This window comes from Trachurus trachurus, assembly GCF_905171665.1.
Source record: "Trachurus trachurus genome assembly, chromosome: 22".
NCBI lineage: Eukaryota > Metazoa > Chordata > Actinopteri > Carangiformes > Carangidae > Trachurus > Trachurus trachurus.
Genome location: NC_139907.1, coordinates 14,483,754 through 14,502,935, shown reverse-complemented (window position 1 = coordinate 14,502,935; position 19,182 = coordinate 14,483,754). Strand labels below are relative to the sequence as shown.

Below are 19,182 nucleotides of genomic sequence, written 5' to 3'. Positions count from 1 at the left end.
CTTACTAGAGAGCACCAAGTCCCCGTCCTGTCCTCAGCCCCTCATGTGGTTTCCTCTCATCTGCCTCTGTTCTTCATTGAATCCAAAGATTTGAGGCCCCCTCTGACCCTCTCCTCCACCTCCCTTTGATAAAGAACCAAGCACAGATGACAGGAGGAAACAATGAAAGACTTTGAAGATTCAGCTGGGGCCTCTCCCTCTCTCTTTCTCTCCTTCTCTCTTACTCTGAGCGCAGTAAGAGTAAGTTATTTCCAAATGCTTATCCTAAGTCAGATTATGCTGAAAACCCTGCTAATGGTTAAACTGTGGAAGAGACTTAAGTCAATCTGATCTAAGATCTGTAGCAGGCTCTGCCGTGCAGCGCGTCACCAGAGACCAGTGAGCGGGGAGGAGGCGGGGCCAGACCAAAAAAAAATTCCAACGTATGTCCCGCCCCCTTTGCGTGCTCTCAGCCAATCACACGCCCTCTCTACCAGCAGCCTTTGCCCTCATTGCTCCGAAGCGGCCCCAGCTCGACCAATCAGCGGGCGCCTTCGCTGCTTACATCACTAACTAGCCAGTTCCCTCCAGCAGCAGAGCTTCATTTTCTGATCTGCTTTTGTGCTAAAATGGAGGCTGGCCTCTCGCCCTGAGTGGATCGCCTTCCTGGTTGAGGTTTAGATGTTGACATGCAATAAATCTGGAGACAGGATGGTTGTGGATGCACCTAATTCCAATGGGCCTTTTCAGCCGGTGGCTCTTATGCACTTCAGAGGTACGTAAGGACGAATTATTCTTCCTGTATTGTCCTAGGGAATTAAGGAGAGCGAGCGAGCGAGAGAGAGCTGTGCTGTGTGTAGCTGTGCTCCTGTTCCCCTCCGCTGGTTACCGCTGGGTTACTCAGCATTCAGCCGTTTTAACTTAACATCGTTGTTGTTTTATGTGCGTTTCGGTAAACGGCCCCGTTGAATGTAAAAGGGGAGCTAGAGGAAGAGGAAGGGGGGGACTAGTTGTTTGTGAGGCTTGTGTGCATAGCTGTGTGAGACACGGGAGCTACATAAAAATCAGGTTTTACTAGCTAGCTGCTGCTTTCTGCCCATCCCCCCGCCGAAGCCAGTGATGTCAAAGGAAGTGAGGTCATAGCCCAGGGAAGGGTCTTCTCCTTTTAGTTTTTTCATGTTGTTTGATTGTAATTGTGTGCTTCTGTAGGCTAGTTGTGTGTTCAGGTATTATTATTATTATTATTATTAGCCGTAACCCCCCAACCACCACCACCACTACCCCACCTTACCCCTCCCCTCCTCCCCTCCTCAAGGAGAAGCTAAAGAGGAAATCAAACCCAGCCTGTCCTCCTCCTCAGCTGCTCTCCCACCGGCCCAGCGTTTTTGTCACACTCCAGTTCATCTGGGCACAAATTGGTCATAGTGTGTCGGCTTCAGACAGCCACTGCTCTGCAGCAGGGCAGGCAGGCAGGCAGGCAGGCAGCAGTCCCCCCTTTCTCCATCTCCCCTCCCTTTTCCCCCTCTTGTTACCCTCCTCCAGCTTTGGCACCTTCAAGACATTTTTTCGTCTTCTTCGTCTTCCTCCTCTCTCTCATCAAAACAAGGCTGAAGGAAAAGAAACCACAATGTGTCTCTTCTCCTAAGTGCAGATCTTTTGTCAACAAAGCACGGCTGTCAAACGCGACCCAGCCATCTTTGTCAGAGCAGAGCAGCAAATGTTTTAGGATTACAACATCGGGCTCGGCCTCTTAATATGTGTACAATGCACTCAGTCATGTTTGAAAGGCCCAGCCTGTTACCACTGTACTCGGGTGCAGCCCAGCGTTAGATGAAGCCTCAGGCAATTATTGATTACACTCTATTGAGCCACAGAGGCGACTGCCTTGAATGACAACTCAGTGTTGGGGAACAATCAGACTCTCTGCCTCTTTCTCTATCTCTTCCCTCCCATTGTGTGTCCTTATCATTCAAAACCCCTGTTCAAACCAAATGTCCCGTGGCTAGATGTTTCCAGATTGACTCTAGATACAGTGTAGACCGGCTGCAGGTTGATGCCTCAGTGTTAACGTTTGAGTGACCGCTGTAGAGCAGGTTTCAATTCATTTCTCACACATGGGGGGGGAATTGAAACTACTACTAACCAAAGACATTGTGATGTGTTTGTGGTGTCACAGTCCAGCTACAGACTTGAAAACCATCATCCACTGTTTGTTTAGTTTTTTTTTAGTTTTTAAAAAAAAAATCTTGACACACTACACTACAAAGCAGTGGACTGCTGTTTGGAGTGGATTTGCATTCACACTTAACCTGTTTGGACACATGAACCCCAGGCCACCTGTGGGTTGTGTGAGGCTCCATCTTTCAACATTTCCTCAGTAGTAGTAGTAGTGCTTTATTCACACACACACACACAATCATAATTAATTTGCTAGATCATATTGTGACCAGTTTTAAGCATATTATGCATCTGTCCATGGCTGTATTTAAATTAGCCTACATCTTTTATTTTATTTTTTGAGATGCAAGACGCAAAATGACAAACACAATGAAGCAGGCCTCGCCATTACTACTCTATTTGCAACTTGCTGCTGTGAGTCTCATGTGTGGCAATAATGCATACCTTAAGAGTTATTTTCAAACAACCAGTGGGCGTTGATCCAGGAAGTTCACACAACAGCATAAAGTACAAATGCTTCATGCACTTTTCAGGTGCTGCTCAGAAACCATGGTGGAGTTCAAAATGAATGAACACTTTTTATGCCTTCACAACTGTAACACACTGACCCTCTACATATCTATAAATAGTAATCGGTCAATGTTTACATTGATCATAACATGTTGTCGATAAAGCAGATTGGCAAACCAGTTCTAGCTTCAGACTAGCCGCTGTTAATTTGACCTATTTACAGAGAAAAGTAGAGACTGTTGCTCCAATGTGACTCCAGTTATTTATTATCTTTGTTTTGCACAGGGGGGCATTAAGATAGATCTTTCTCTGTTCTCTCCAAAACATGATACTTGTGTGTGTGTGTGTGTGTGTCTTTGCATGCGCATGCTTGCTCTCCTAAGGCTTCTGTTAGTTACATTAATAGAAGTCACATTGTGCTTAACATCAATTTTGAGATCTCAACACTGGGCCTTTATCTGTTACACAACAAGCCGCTGGGTATTTTAGGAGTGTACAGAAACTTTATAACAAGGCAGACAGACTTATGTAATAGGAGCAACACAAGTCTGACACGGTCAGGGGGGCAAGGCATGGCAACACATTCCAGTCCGGCTTCATGTCCCAGTGCAACCAGCACAACTTGCAAAATATGTTTCAATACAAAGAGTCACAGGCGGCGCACCAGAAGATAAACATATAGCATATAACAGAAAGGAGAAATGTGCTCCTCCAACTTTCAAAACCAATTCTCAGCTTATATGTTGACCAGATATTAATCATAATGACAGTGATAAATATCACAAACCCCCCCCTCTCTCTCTAATGTGTTATAATCAGGCGTACTTGACTCTCAGTGTTTTCCTCTCGTGACAGCGACAGCCTCATTGGCTGTCAAATCTTTATGGAAATGGTCGATTATGGCGGCTCACACACTTACCCTCTCTCCTCTGGAATTCCCAGCCTCTCACTGTCATCAAGATAAATTGGCCGACTTGAAACTGACACTGCAGAAGTGTGGTGTGTGTGTCCCTGTGTGTGTGTGCGTGTGTGTGTTCCAGCCAAGTCTCCATTATGTCTGAATAGGATAAATCTCTTCTTACCTTGAATCTGCCTGTTTGCAAGAATGTCAACCACCTCTGTCTGTGTGTGTGTGTGTGTGCGTGTGTAATGTGCGCGCTCCTATCTATGGTTTTTGACGCTTTTTGTGTACTCTCACTGAAATTCGGACATCAGCAAATAAGTCTTGCTGCCACTTATTTCCCTGCAAGTATTTCCTTCCTATTGCACTGACCAAATTGACAGATACTCCAGTCTGTGTCTTTGCTCATTAACACTCTTGCATTTAACATAACTCAAGAGTTATATGTTATATGTTTTCCTACATTAATGCAATCAGTCAATGCAGCATGTTTGCATTAATGCCCTTTGCCCTTATATCACTTGCTTATTATTTATGCACTTTCTTTAATCCCGGTGCCAAATTCATAAATCACAGTTTATCTTCAAACCTGATTTGCCTATCTCAGTAATGGGAAGCCTCCTGCCCACAGGTTACAGTACAGTCACGGAAGAAGAATGGGATCCATCTGCTTTCTTTTCTCCTCTGACGTACGCCATGTGCAGACGGGTGATAAATTAAAGGAAAAACAACACTAAGTGTCTCAGTAAGGTGTTGATGCCACCAGAACAGCTTCAATACTCCTTCACATCGACTCTGCTGCAGGGATGAAGAGCGTTCTCCTGGAGATATTAGCTTATGACGGCAGCGGAGAATGCCATCGGCCCCAACATCCGCCATAGTTGTTGAACTGGATTGAGATCAGGTGACTGTGAAGGCCATAGCATATGATTCACGTCATTGTCGCGCTCGTCAAAGTATTCAGAGACTGTGTGTGGAGGCGTCGTCAGAGGAGACCACTTCCATTAGATTAGAGACAGACAACACCGGAGAGAGGGTCAAGCATTGTACCATTCTCTTAAATGAACGAACGCCACACACATGCACTCGCCCACTCGTGGAGAATATACTGAAGGATGACTCATTTGATCATATCCCACCCCCCCCCCACCCCACTCACCACCAGTGCCTATGGTTTTTGCACCGCTCAGCTCTCAAATGTGCATTCATCTTTGTAATGAAGGGTTTAAGCACCGCAATCCCAGTATAACATCCCCCCCATCCCTCTGAGTAATTCTCGACAGGCTGTCATCGTTGCCGACACGGTCTGATCAGGTCCTGTATTGACATTCCTCACCGGTCACCTGAGGAAGAGCTGCTCCTCGCCACAGCGCTGTGGACCATATTGTCTGGTCCTGTTTACTGACCTCTTTTTACCGTTGATCCAAATGCAGATGTGGCTTCATTCGCTGTTCCTATTGAAACCCTGGACCGCTGGTTGGCCTTTGTGATCGAGGCTCCTGCCATCCTGTGCCCAAACAATGAACTCTCCTTCAAAGTCACTTTAGATCTTTTCCTCTGGGCCCTCTCGCCACTTTTCCTACGTGCCACAGAGCATGACTGGATTTTAATTGCGTCACCGTGCCGTGTTATGTTATGTGGCGCGTCTGCGTGGAAGCATTTTCTCCTCCGTTTTATTCAGGTATTTCCTTTTTTAATTTGTCTCCCCATCTGTATGTAACCGATCCCACGGCGCCAGCGTCCTCCTCGTGTGCCAGCAGCCTCTGAGACTCATGCCAGCTAGCCCCTATTGTTAATACCACACCTTTCACTGATTGGTAATTATGGGGTATAGAGGAAACACACAGTCTTTGCTGCACGTCAATGAGGTTAAACGCTGTTGACGGTGGTGGTTATGCTGTATGGTTTTCATGTCCCAGTGAGATAATTCTCACTTCAGCACCTTCCACTTCTGTTGTGGCCGTGCTCGACTTCTTTGAATTTTAAGAGAATAGCGTCTGGTTTGTCGTCTCTGTCACACACAGGTCACACTTAAACCAGAGCAGACCTGAATGAAGGAGTCGGTACAAGTCGAGCAAACTAAACCACATTTACGTCTGACAGCCACATGAGAGCATCTCCATCCGGCGCTCTTCTTATCAGTGTTGCACGCAGCTGCTTCTGTCATTTGCAATGACCCCACACCTGGAGGGACACTGTGACGTCATTCATTTGCCTTTTCTTTTTGTTTCTTTTTTTTTTAAATTACAGCTCCAGGTGGGGCAATACAGAACTAAACCTCCATCAGACATACAGGGAAGGGACTCGTCTGTATCCTGCGGTCATCAGAGTTTTATACAAGATAATCATCTTTTAAAAACATGTCCTTTTATCTTATCTGTAACGACGAGTAAGGGGCTGTTTTGAAATGTCAGTCTAACTATGGACGATAAAGCTTTATTTGCATCTGTCAGAAGGAGTTACATAGCCAAAGGTGGCACTGGCTCCCGTTTTAAAATGTCATTGTCAACAGTTGTTCTTTCGTACAAAGATTGTGTGTTTTTTAATTGGCTGTTTTGGTAATAGAAGACAATTTGATAATTTAGGGACAGAGAAAGGAAAGACGAGGCCAAACATCATAAGGAAAGAGAAAGGGAAACCGGCCACGTCAGAGCCATGCCACATAACTACATAATTGTGGTGTCAGTGCGTGTTATTGCCGCGCCACACGAGCAGGTAGGAATTTAGCAACAGTGGTTTCCTCCTTACGTTGTCATGCGTGAAGTGTTGACTCGCCGTGATTGTTTGTTTACAAGCCAGTGCTCTCGGGGAGGAAATTAGGCGAGAGAGGAAATCCTCAAATCACCACGGACAGAAATATAATGACAGACTTAAATAGCGAGGTGCAACTTTGTGCGAAGTGTGACCGCTCACCTACTTCCCAAATCCATCATCCTCCGCTCCGCTCCCTCTCCGTCCTGTGTTTTGTCCTGGTCTCTGCTCTGTGGGCTCTAACCACCTCAGCCTTTCTCTCAATGCACTTACAGCGGGGAAAATAAGTATTGAACACGTCAACATTTTTCTCAGAAAATATATTTCTAATAGAGCTATTGACATGAAATTTTCACCAGATGTCGGCATCAACCCAAGTAATGCACACATACAAAGAAATCCGAACATTAATGTCCATAAATTAAGTTATGTGTAATAAAGTGAAATGACACAGGGAATAAGTATTGAACACATGAAGAAAAGGAGGGGCAAAAAGGTATGGAAAGCCAAGAAAACAGCTGGAGTTTGTCAGTATTTAGAATGTAATCCTGTCTCCTATCAGTGCAAAGTAATATCTGCTGGTTTAGTCCTGATTGATGCCTTTTAAAAAGGTTTCTCACCACCAAGGTGTCAGACAATAAGAATTGCATGGTGGGCAATGGCAAAGAGCTGTCTAAGAGCTGTCTAAAGACCTACGCAACCAAAGATTTCAAACAGAAGAGTCAAAACAATAATCAGAAGGGTTCCCTAACAGTCCAGGACACTGGTGGAGAGCTTCAGAAAGATCTGGAATCAGCAGGTACAGTTGTTTCAGAGAAAACAATAAGTAATGCACTCAACCATCATGGCCTCCATGCACACACACCATGCAAGCCATGGCAGTTGAGTGCATTACTTATTGTTTTCTCTGAAACAACTGTACCTGCTGATCCCAGGTCTATCTGAAGCTCTCCACCAGTGTCCTGGACTGTTAGGGAAACCTTCTGATTATTGTTTTGACTCCTGTTTTGCAATAGTAAGGTTGTGTAGGTCTTTAGACAGCTCTTAGACAGCTCTTTGCCATTGCCCACCATGCAATTCTTATTGTCTGACACCTTGGTGGTGAGAAACCTTTTTAAAAGGCATCAATCAGGACTAAACCAGCAGATATTACTTTGCACTGATAGGAGACAGGATTACATTCTAAATACTGACAAACTCCAGCTGTTTTCTTGGCTTTCCATACCTTTTTGCCCCTCCTTTTCTTCATGTGTTCAATACTTATTCCCTGTGTCATTTCACTTTATTACACATAACTTAATTTATGGACATAAATGTTCAGATTTCTTTGTATGTGTGCATTACTTGGGTTGATGCCGACATCTGGTGAAAATTTCATGTCAATAGCTCTATTAGAAATATATTTTCTGAGAAAAATGTTGACGCGTTCAATACTTATTTTCCCCGCTGTAAGTCTTCATGACTCATTTGCCGGTCTAAATCACTCTCTTGCTACCTCCTGTTACTTATTTCCATCACATTGTTGCTTCAACTGTCATCCCTGACAGTGCAGCCGCCCCCTCCTTTCTCTTGTGACCCCTCACTCTTTTGAACATGGCTCCGATCTCAGATATTCTCAAGCGCAACATTTCATCACCACCGTGTTTCGCCTTCAACTCTCTCTCTCTTTCGGTTGTCCCTGGACTCTTTTCTCTTCTTCTCTCTCTTTTTTTCCCTTCACCCACCTCATTTTCCTTTTCTTCTTCTGTCTTTCTTTAGATGTGGCCCCCGCGGAGCAGGAGAAGCTCTTCATCCAGAAGCTACGGCAGTGCTGCGTTCTTTTCGACTTCCTGTCCGACCCGCTGAGCGACCTGAAATGGAAGGAAGTGAAGCGGGCGGCGTTGAGCGAGATGGTGGAGTACATCACCCACAACAGGAATGTCATCACAGAGCCCATCTACCCAGAGGTGGTGCACATGGTCAGTACGGCTGGAGGTTATGTTTGCAGTCAAAGCTGGAGACGAGGGCGAGGGTGAAACTGAGGATAGGGGCCGACTGTGGAGAAGTAGTGGGTTTGTGTCCCAGCTGATGTTTGTTTGTGATGATAGGGGCTTTTTCCTGTTGGGACTGGTTTTCCCAAAGTATCAACTTCTCATCCTACAGTCTTTTTTTTTTCTTAAATTTACAGATTTGATGTTTTCCTTTGTCATGTATATATTATTAAACTGAATGCGTTTGGGTTTTGGACAGAAATAACAAGTCAAAGATCATTTTGACCTAATGGATATTTAAAAACCTATCTCTGAATTAGCAGCTCAGACTACAATCTTAATTTCCTGTAGTTGTAAATCTGGGCATGAGTTCGGGGAGGAGTATAACTACTGGATGGATGGATTTTTAAAAAACTAGCTGCGGTGTGATAAAGTCGGCTGTTATTGCCAGACAGAGTGTAGAAGGTTAAAGCCAGTGTAACATATTATGTTGAAGTCTTTTATTTCCTTTAAAAGCTCAATCAATAGAAGAACCTGGAGGATGATTTGTAATAAAATGCTAATTTCTCTATTGCCAATCGATTCAATGTTCACTCTGAACATGAACGCTTTGTCATGATGAGAGGGTCTTTCCCAGTGAAGGACTTTTCACTGGCGCAGGAAGGGGTAATTCATTTTACATTTACAGCAGAAGCTACAGTGCTTTTGCTTTTACTTTGATTTTAATAGCAACTAAACTTTAAACAAACCTGAGCAAAACAATATTATGATGACATACGCTCCAGTTTTTATTTTATCACAGTCTGGAGAGTGCTGAGAAACAGAAATGGCCACTATAAAAGCGATGAAAACGCTGCAGTTTTATTTAGGCCTCTCCCACTTCTCTGCCGTTATCTTTTCATCATTTAAAACCAACAACAGAATTGCTATAATCACAGTTATAACATTCCCATTTACAGGTCCTATTGTGGAGTTAATGTGCAGTCGACTCCGCAGCCTGTTCTGGGTTAAAGTGCAGCACAGTCTGGATGGTCTATCTACCTTGTAGCTTGTCTTTTCAAACAAGGCTCCCAGTGTTTTAGTAGGCCACCTGCAGTGTCCCATGATCTGCCTGGCAGAGAACAGCAGCCCACAGGGGAGTCAGTTGACACTGTGAGAGACCAGAAACACAACACACTTAGATTATTGTGGGCCAAACCCTTGGAGGCCACTTTCAAAGTTAACATCAACCTGAAAAGAAAAGCAAATTTAGAAATAACCTACGACGGGACATTTTCAGGAAAAAAAAACGTTTTGAATCGTAACTAAAAATTTGAGTTAAATTTGTCCCAGACGCTGAGGCGGTGATGAATCAAGAGGAACCAAATCATGAAATGTGACACTAACACGTGTTCCTAATCTTTAAACACAAGGGGCCAGCAGCTGAATAAATTAGCTGCACTCCTCATATGATGCCAGCATTTATAATCAACCTTTAAGCAAACTTTCCACAAGCAAGTGCATCTAGTATATGATCTGCCTCTGGCTTTGAACTGACTCCATGTGCTTCAGACTGTGTGGAGACTTTCCCCAGAGGAGGCTGTGCTGTACACGCTCAGTAACAGAGATGCTGCTTTCACTCCATTTGCAGCTTCTTGAAAACAGTCGAATTCAAGTAGCAGTCGTTTGATGTGGTTTCACTCTTGGTTTAACCATATGTCACGACAGTAAACATTTTTTCACATGTGGGAAACTTCTGACAGGAAGTCCAGTTTTTTTTTCTTTCTTTCTCTCTCTCTTTTTTTTAAAAACATTCTGTACATTTTGTAATGCATCCTCACTGACCTTGGTAGAGCCACAAGCTGTATATTTTCAAACTTAAATTAAAAAACATGAACTATGCCTTCAGGTTATATAAATAAAAGGACACTGACGTGAATAGCATTCTGTCCGGGGAAACAAACATTCAGGGTATCACTTTCATTTTTCTTCTCTTTCTTCTTCTTCTTCCAGTTTGCTGTGAATATGTTCAGGACATTGCCTCCATCGTCCAACCCGACTGGAGCCGAGTTTGATCCAGAGGAAGATGAGCCGACACTTGAAGCGGCGTGGCCACACCTCCAGGTTGACATTTTAATCAGTGAATCACCTTCGAAACAATGAGCGGTGTCTCAAATCAAAGAAACACCCACAACTGAAGTGCTAAATGCCTTTGAAATCATGAACTTTACTGAATTAACTCTAATGCGCTTCAACACCTGTTTCTTTCCCTTGCAGCTCGTCTACGAATTTTTCCTTAGGTTTTTAGAATCGCCTGACTTTCAGCCTAACATAGCGAAGAAATACATCGACCAGAAATTCGTCATGCAGGTAAACTAGATTTTCAAAAACACACTTATCATTGTGGCCATTATTTTGGTAACATTTCACTTTTCTGGCGTCGCAGCTCTTGGAACTATTTGACAGCGAGGATCCCAGGGAGAGAGACTTCCTCAAAACCACCCTCCACAGGATCTATGGAAAGTTCCTGGGGCTGCGAGCGTACATCAGGAAACAGATCAATAACATTTTCTATAGGTCGGTGCAGTTCTGCCGCTGCTCTGTTTGTTTTTTAATCGTGTATACAAAGACAAACTGTCAACATCTTTTCCGCGCCTAAAATCGGTTCCTGCTTGTTTTCACAGGTTTATCTATGAGACAGAGCACCATAATGGTATAGCTGAACTACTGGAAATACTTGGAAGGTATGAGCTTTTAATTAAGTTACAAGCTTTGATGAGTGCAGCTGTGGTGTCTCTGTGTTTTTAAGCCACTTTTATAATCATAAGTAATGGTTCTTGTTCATTTCTACTGATGCAATAATCACCACACAAAGGAACAAACCATGAAACTGAAAATGCATTTCATGATTGTCTCAAACATTTTTCATTTTTTTAATTCCCTCCCAGCTGTTTGAAGCTATTGAAATGTTACAATTCCTTTGTCTTTTATGTTGCAGCATAATCAATGGATTTGCCTTACCACTAAAAGAAGAGCACAAAATTTTCCTGTTGAAGGTTTTATTGCCTCTGCACAAAGTCAAATCACTCAGTGTCTACCATCCACAGGTAAGTTTGTTAAGAAGCTTCATCGAGGGTCTTTTTTTTTTTTTTAACTAAGAAGCTCTTTGGAGATAAAGCATAATGCATTATTTACCTCTCGTATTTAAATATTCTTGTCCTAACCTGCCTTAAGTGCACTCCTCCGCTGCGGCAGGGTTTGTCGAAAAACTCGTGGTGCATGTTCCAGCCAGTCTGTGCCTGAGGTGCCCCGCGTCCCCTGCCGCGCTACCTTTTAGTTTGCTTGTGCGTAAATTCAAATACAGTGACGGTTTAACAGTCTCTATCTGTTTGTGTTTTGCAGCTGGCTTACTGCGTGGTGCAGTTTTTGGAAAAGGACAGCACTCTAACTGAGCCGGTATGTCTCTTGGCCTGTTTTTTGAGTGATGTTTCCCCCCCCCCCCCTTTTTTTTTTAGACACAGAAGCTACATTCTTTATTTCTGCCGTAACAGTTATTAAATAAAACTAATCTACCCACCTTTACCTTCCCTTCAGGTGGTAATGGCTCTTCTAAAGTACTGGCCAAAGACTCACAGTCCTAAGGAGGTGATGTTCCTCAACGAGCTGGAGGAGATCCTGGATGTCATCGAACCCTCTGAGTTTGTGAAGGTTCAGGAGCCTCTGTTCAGACAGCTGGCCAAGTGTGTGTCCAGCCCCCACTTCCAGGTAAATGTTGCGTATTCACAGTATTTCCCTAATATAATTACTCTGGGTATTTTCAACTATTCATTTCCCCTTACTGACTGAGGCGTTGCATATTGTTTCCTGTAGGTGGCAGAGAGAGCTCTGTACTACTGGAACAACGAGTACATCATGAGTCTCATCAGCGACAACGCCGCAAAGATTCTGCCGATCATGTTTCCTGCTCTTTACCGCAACTCAAAGACCCACTGGAACAAGTAAAGACACCAGAGTTTAGCACCTTCACACAGCACAGAGTGCTAATGTCCCTTTAACATACTGTATGTACTTCACACTGTGTGTAGCACCAGCCTACACCACACCCAAGAAAATAGCTCACATAGTGATATCTTGTGTGTGCTGTATGTGTGTGTGTATATATATAGATGGGGTTTGGCCACAGAAAGTGAAAGCAGATGTATTGATCATAATGACTTTCTAAAAGGTTGCTTCACGTAACCAATTCACATTCACATAAAATATCACCAACAGCAATTCAAAACTTTAGCATTTTTGTCAATGAATATCAGTCTCTGATAATAATTGAGGTTTGATGCTTAGGGACTAAACTGGCCGTTCAAGTTATGCCTGTTTTTTTGTACAATTTTGACCTTTGACCGACTGCGTGTGTGTGTGTTCACAGGACCATCCATGGCCTCATCTACAACGCTCTGAAGCTTTTCATGGAGATGAATCAGAAGCTCTTTGATGATTGCACACAGCAGTTCAGGGCTGAGAAAAACAAGTAGGCAGCGGCGCAGACAAGACTCCTCTCCCACTCAATGAAATCTCTTACAATAACTGTGATGTCTGAGTGACACATAATTGCAGTCGGCCTTTAAGCAGCGCGGCTGAATTGTTGTGTTGGATTTCACATTTAATCAGCAGTGGAACAGTTTATTGACGGGAAGGTTTTGTTTTGCTTTTGTCCCGACAGAGAGAAGGCAAAGTCGAAAGAACGCGAAGAGGCTTGGATCAAGATCGAGAACCTCGCCAAGTCGAACCCACAGGTGAGGAGCAGTGTGTGCAATAAACTCATTTCAAAATCCACCTCCCCCCGCCCGCTACTAAAGTGTGTATGAGTGTGTGTGTGTGTGTGTGTAGGCCGGGCAATATAATAAGAAGTGTCTTGCGCTTCCTGTTGCTGAATTGTAGTTCCCTCCCATCTTATCTTGTTTACTTTTGTTTTGATGCAACACTTTTCCCCCAAAATTCCTCCCCTGATAACGATGGAGACACTTTGTCGAGTGCTCTAAACATACGCTTAGTTGTGGTGCATGGTGTGACCGGATCCCTGAAAGTCTTTGACTCAAGAGTAACTTGCTTTAAAAAAAATATATATATATATATATATATTCCTCTTTCCCCTTTCTAAAACTGATTTTTGCAATTACACCAAAATTATTTAAGGAACCTTTCAGGAAATACACGTTAGTGCTCAGGAAATAGGAAAAGAAATATGAAACTACTGCTAGCTTGATTTAGCTTAGCTTAGCACGAAGAAAGCTACCTCTGTCCAGACAATTGGCAAAATATCAAACTATTATTATGCAACAAAGCCGCCCAGCTACTGTGCTGAAGATCTCTATATCTGACAAGTGGCTTTTTCATTATCACCATTTGCTCCATTTCCAAATAAATCGGCACTGATCATGATTTTAATCCTACACCTCAACTAAATCACATTATCCTGACAACCACAATAGATCAGAGTCCCTTATTTGAATTCATTCATCCATTCAGAGCCTCTTGATTCATTCTACTTTGCATGCGACTGAAAGTCTTTTCTCCATCCCCTTTGTGTTTTCTTCTTTTTTTTGTTTTCTGTTTCCCTTTCTTTTCATCATAGTTCTCTATGTATGTTGATTCCTCTGACCTCAATAGTCCTGTAGCAATGGAGACGGATGTCCCTTTGATAGAAGATGTTCAGAGGTTAAAAAAGACAGTTGAGGAGGGCGCGACTCAGGTAAACCTGACTTTCTCTCTGTCTCTGTTCATCTTTCCTCTTTTAATCACTCCATACATTGATAAATTTGTCTATTACCAACGTTTGCAAAGTCTTTTAACTGAAGCTACTTACACTACAGTAATTCTCACTGCATACAGTGTGTATTGAATATAGTCTTTGTTTTATTTTCTTTAGTTTGTTTAAAAAAGCTAAAAACAAACAAATCTGGACTAAACACTGGAATCAAGACTTTTCTGTTTAGTGTGTTTACTTTCCCTTGCATGATGTCTAAGTAGTAAGGAGGCCAGAGTGTTCAATATTGTCTACAAAAAGAACCAATAATTTAATAAAAGCAAAAAAAAAAAAAAAAGCTCCTCGTTTCAAACTTGGCTTATTATTCTGAAATGGGATTTCATCATTTTTATGATAACAAGTGACAACATAAATATCATGTAAATTAAAATAATCATTATGACTCATTTAATTGTGTCACTTTTTATGTCATAATGACAAAGTGACAAGATTTTGAAGAAAATTTGAGTCTGATCATGTGTTGTTTATTTAATATTGAACACTTTGGTGCTCCTAAATGTAGTTTAGGGTGATTGGTGTATTTTGGTCAAAGTTGTTGTTTTGTAATATTCTTTCTTTCCTCAGTACAGCATGCTTTAACTCAGTCAGTCTGTGTTTTCCTCTGTTAATTGGATTTGAACATATGTAACTGGATTGAGCTCCAGCTGTTGTTGTGCTTCATCTCATAGATAAGATCAGAACAGGGACAGTTTGACATGTTGACAGAAGATGATGACATGAAATGTTGAAAATGGGCCTAAATGTCTTCCCCCCTGTCTTCGCTCTCCGTCTCGACAGTTGCAACATGACCAGCGAAAAGAGCGGCCAATGGTGCGACGTAAATCTGAGTTGCCTCAGGATATCTACACCACAAAAGCCTTGGAGTCCCACCGCAGAGCTGAAGACATGTTGACCACCCACGACGGACTCTAGGTCCCACCACCTGCCGGCTCTTGGTTCAACTGCCCCTCCTACCCCCCTTGACAGCCATGGATATCCTCCTGGCCCAGGCGCCAGAACTACGCTGGTGTCCCACACTGGGCGCTCATCCTCCTACCCACCGTCATTTTACCCAGAATCCTTAGTTCTCCTTCATTCCTGCTGCCCCAGTGCAGAAGCCCTGTATCCACCCTCCCTCAGATTTCTGCTTTCTCAGGTTTTTTTCTTTATTTGAAGAGGAGCGGGATTGTGTTTTGTGTGTCTTTTCAGCCCTCGCCACATTCAGCGTGTTCTCCTACTGTTTTCCCTTTACCCGGTTCCTTCATTCCTTTTTTTGCAAACCTGTTCGCAAAGGATCGGACATGGTTACATAGGAACTGACTGACTCACTGTCTAAGGATCGTCTCTTGGTCTCTGCTTGGTTTTCTTTTCTGTCAAAGGGAACAAAAACAGAACCCATTGGTCAAATGAAAGACAAGACTTTCCTGTCATCCGTTGTATGTTTTCTTTTCTTTTTCTTTTTTTGCTCAATCTGACGGACATCTTATCAGTGCCAAGACTGTTGTGCTCTTTGTTTGTTTTTGTGTCATGTTTTTAATCTGTGACTTAAACGGGGACACTTGCCTTTGTTTCTGGTCACTGGTGTTTGAATTTTATTATTTTTATTTTAGTTTAGCACACTTAAGACCAAACTGAGGCCTGTCCTTAGCCTTGTAACGTCCAGGAAAGATGGCAAGGAAAGAGGAGGTTGTCCTGTGGACATCTGACACTTTCCATTTTATTGTTTTGTGCCATATGCCGCTTTTATATGCTTGCTTCCTTATGTTCATCGGCAATATTTGAAAACCAGACCATAGTGATGCCTAGACAGTTCAAACAATGGTACTCACTGTGTTTGAGTTTAGTAGATGAGGCTTTAAAGCTGAACGAAAGCTGTATGTATTCGCTACCTAAGTTGCAGTATACTGGGCTTTATAACATGTATATAATGGCTACATGCTGTGTAGAAAACCTGAGAGCACGGCTGTGCAATGTTCAAGGTGAGTGTTGGGTATATAGATATATACTGTAAAATGAACAGTGACGATTATCTGTGTAAAGGAAATATAGTCAGATGATCTTTTTTGTTTTTACTGTGAGAGGGGGCACAGATCTGTTCGTGTGTTTTAACACCTAAATACTCCACTCACTGATGGTTTCTGGCAGCCATTACTAAGCTAGGACCTCTTCTCCTTATGTTTATTTTTGAAGAGCATGAAGCTATATTGGTCTTGTTTGTTATAAAGGTTTTAAAATCATCATTATTAATAAAAAAAAAAAAAAGAAGTTAATTAATAATGATCATTATTAATTAATTTATTATCAAACGTGAGACCTGGTAACCTCAGTAGCTATTAACATTCTGACATGATTAATACCAACATAATTTGATGAGCTACCAAAATCCTCCGTTTTCAATGTAAAGGTGTGGCATGTTTGTGTTGCTACCATTCCTGGATTCATTTGACTGGTTTGCGGGTTTTTGTATATTGTCCACCTCTCAGTGAGGAAGATGTTTAAGGTTGGAAAGTATCTTCCAGTCAGTACCATTGTTTAAACTGAGGAGGTCTGCTAGATTTCTTCATATTTGACGTGTTGTATTTCTTTGTCTTGTCTCTGGAGGTTAATAGCGTGGATGTCAGGTTTTGAATTATGTTTTTCTTTTTCTTTTCTTTTTTTTTTCTGGCCATTGAGAAAAGCCCAGCGCTGAAACAGACTGGTATCAAATGGCCACAAAAATGCCAGATGCTGAAAATAAACTGACATTGTGACTTGGCTTGTTAACTGTATTAATACTGTATTTGCTTGAATGCAAAAAGATGTAAATTAAAACTACCATGTCAAACATGTACCTTTTACCCTGGAGGAATGCCATTCACCAAACCGATTTCTGTTGTTGAGGTCATTGCATTTATGAAACAGTCCTGCTTGCTGGGAGAGATGTTTTATGGATTTTATGAGTTGAGTCAGAGATGTTAGAGGTTTATTTTAGTGCTGAAAACAAGTCATCCGTGATAACAAGAGATGATTTAAAAATGATTCGGTGGCTTGTTCTTTCTGCAGGATCTTTGCAGATCTTTTAATTTTAACATATTATTTCCAAAACATGATAACTTAAAGTGTCCTTTTGTATGTGACCTGTACTATATGATTCATTTAATATTGTATATATGATTTACCTTGTTTCATGTAGTGTTATATATCTAGATTAATTTTGTACAAATTGTCCCTCTGTACAGAATAAAACATCAATAGCAAGTGAAAGAAGTCAATCTGGCACATACCATTTTATTTCTCCTCCTCTGGCTGTACTTCCAGTGACTAAATAATTTAGAAAATGTTCTTATTTTTCTTATCAAAATCTGCAAAGTTCCCTCCCTCCTCCAAATACCTGACAAATGTTCAAGCCCGTTGTGTTCTCCGATCACTGTCTTTAGTGGTGTACAACTATATAGAATGAATAAAGAGATTATTTGAATATATATTTTCAACCATGCATCCATTTTGGCTTTAATCGACTTGAGTGGGAACACATCCTAAATGTAGAATATATAAACAGATGAGTCTGAGATCTAACATGGATTGTGTTACCAGTAATGTTTGGGCAGACACAGTCATTCAAGAGCCCACGAAACAATTAACACGGCTTTAACAGTTCGATACTTTATGAAGAATTGTATGCTCCTCTGTTAAAAACAAGGTAGGATAAAATACTGTCACAGGCTTTGTGATCACAAGTAGAGAGTTTATGTATTTGTTTATGCACAGTCCATAATATGGACTGTGCTATATTATTATTATACAACATGAAACAAAACAAGACTTTTCCTTGATTTATGCACGCATGAAGGGCAAAATTTCAGCCTTACCACTTGTAATACTTCTCCACATATTTGGGTTTTAATGAGTTGAAAATAAAAACACAGGCATTTGAAGAAGATTTTTTTTTTTTTTTTAAAAAAGGTTAATTTTGCAAATATTATTCTTACACCCTTGGGCTTGTGAAAATTACAAAGCAAAGCCAGTGTCATAAAAAACAAAACAATGGTTTACAATGGAATCAGTCTTAACCGGTTTGACTTTTTGTTTCTCTTAACCTGGTTTGATCCCGTGGCAGTGTTAGGTGTACTGGGCTGTTTTGAACACAGGGGGGAGCCAGATAGTTGGAAATGGACATTTGCTAACAGGAGTCACTGTTGAAAGTTGCAACATGAAGAAGCTACCAGTTTTTTATTATACCATGCAGAGACTCTCCTGCTGATCTGGATGCAGTTTTCATCCCGCCGGCTTCATCAAGTATCTAAACTGTGAAGGCTTTAAAAGATGACCTGGAATCCAGCAACCATCAACATAAGTCATCCACTTATCAATTGAAACTCAGATTTACTCTATATCCAGATGCACAAATACACTGCAGTGACCATGTCTGTCTTTTCCAGCAGCGCCCTCACATGATGGATGTGACTGCAACATAAACCATCACATAATTAACTGTCGTGTTAATCATCTGGAACTTCACCACTGACTAAAGTAACACAGTATGTACGTTTAATTTACATCAGATCAAACTGTAACACTAAATAATATTGCACATTGATTGAACTTTCAGTTATCGTTATCATCATCAATCATCATCATATACATAGTTATACTGATACTGAATATAGGCCTATTTGTCTTTTGTTCAGAGATTAGAAGATTTAAAGCCATTTTCACTATTTATTTACATTTTATAGACAGAATGATTAATCAGTTAATCTAGAAATCAATCAGTAAGTAAAAAAATAACAGCATTACAATGAATTCAACATGTATATTGCTTTAAATCTGTTTATTTACTATAATAGTCTAAATGACCAATGGAGGTGAACTGCTGCTGTCAGGAAGAGACTGTTAGACGCATTTAATCAATTTAATGGAGTTCCAGATCATTAATGGAGACCTAATCGTTCTTCTGCACTGAGCTGATTACGTTTGAGAAAGTGATATGAGAGAGAAAAGCTCCTTCGTGGGAAGAGACGTAGGAATAAAAAAAAAAAAATAGAGGTCGACCTGTGTTTCTGTTGAAACACGTGCTTTATGGATTACTTCCTGTTTCAGTAATGAGAGTGTATTTGTTTTGATGTCGTCAGCCT

General features: G+C 41.6%; 1 protein-coding gene across 3 annotated transcripts; it reads left to right on the top strand.

The window, feature by feature from the left end:
* Positions 1-590: 590 nt before the first annotated feature.
* On the top strand, positions 591-17,508 carry ppp2r5ca (protein phosphatase 2, regulatory subunit B', gamma a). 3 transcript variants are annotated; one of them, XM_083998353.1, is made up of 14 exons: positions 591-754; positions 8,078-8,277; positions 10,282-10,392; positions 10,546-10,638; positions 10,715-10,845; positions 10,953-11,012; positions 11,267-11,375; positions 11,671-11,724; positions 11,863-12,033; positions 12,139-12,266; positions 12,692-12,793; positions 12,986-13,058; positions 13,898-14,014; positions 14,867-17,508. In XM_083998353.1, the coding sequence occupies exons 1-14, from the start codon at positions 661-663 to the stop codon at positions 14,999-15,001; spliced, it is 1,578 nt and encodes a 525-aa protein (XP_083854479.1). In that variant the 5' UTR covers positions 591-660; the 3' UTR covers positions 15,002-17,508. The 3 variants fall into 3 exon arrangements, with proteins under 3 accessions (XP_083854479.1, XP_083854481.1, XP_083854480.1); XM_083998355.1 differs by having other exon boundaries at positions 13,933-14,014; positions 14,867-15,003; XM_083998354.1 differs by lacking the exon at positions 13,898-14,014.
* Positions 17,509-19,182: the final 1,674 nt, after the last annotated feature.

What these genes read in the sequence shown, in the direction of transcription:
- ppp2r5ca (XM_083998353.1), top strand. Translation starts at nt 661, where the DNA reads ATGTTGACATGCAATAAATCTGGAGACAGGATGGTTGTGGATGCACCT. An exon ending in CGGCGTGGCCACACCTCCAG is followed by an intron (nt 10,393 to 10,545) that starts GTTGACATTTTA and finishes TTTCCCTTGCAG; the next exon opens with CTCGTCTACGAATTTTTCCT. An exon ending in TGTCCAGCCCCCACTTCCAG is followed by an intron (nt 12,034 to 12,138) that starts GTAAATGTTGCG and finishes TGTTTCCTGTAG; the next exon opens with GTGGCAGAGAGAGCTCTGTA.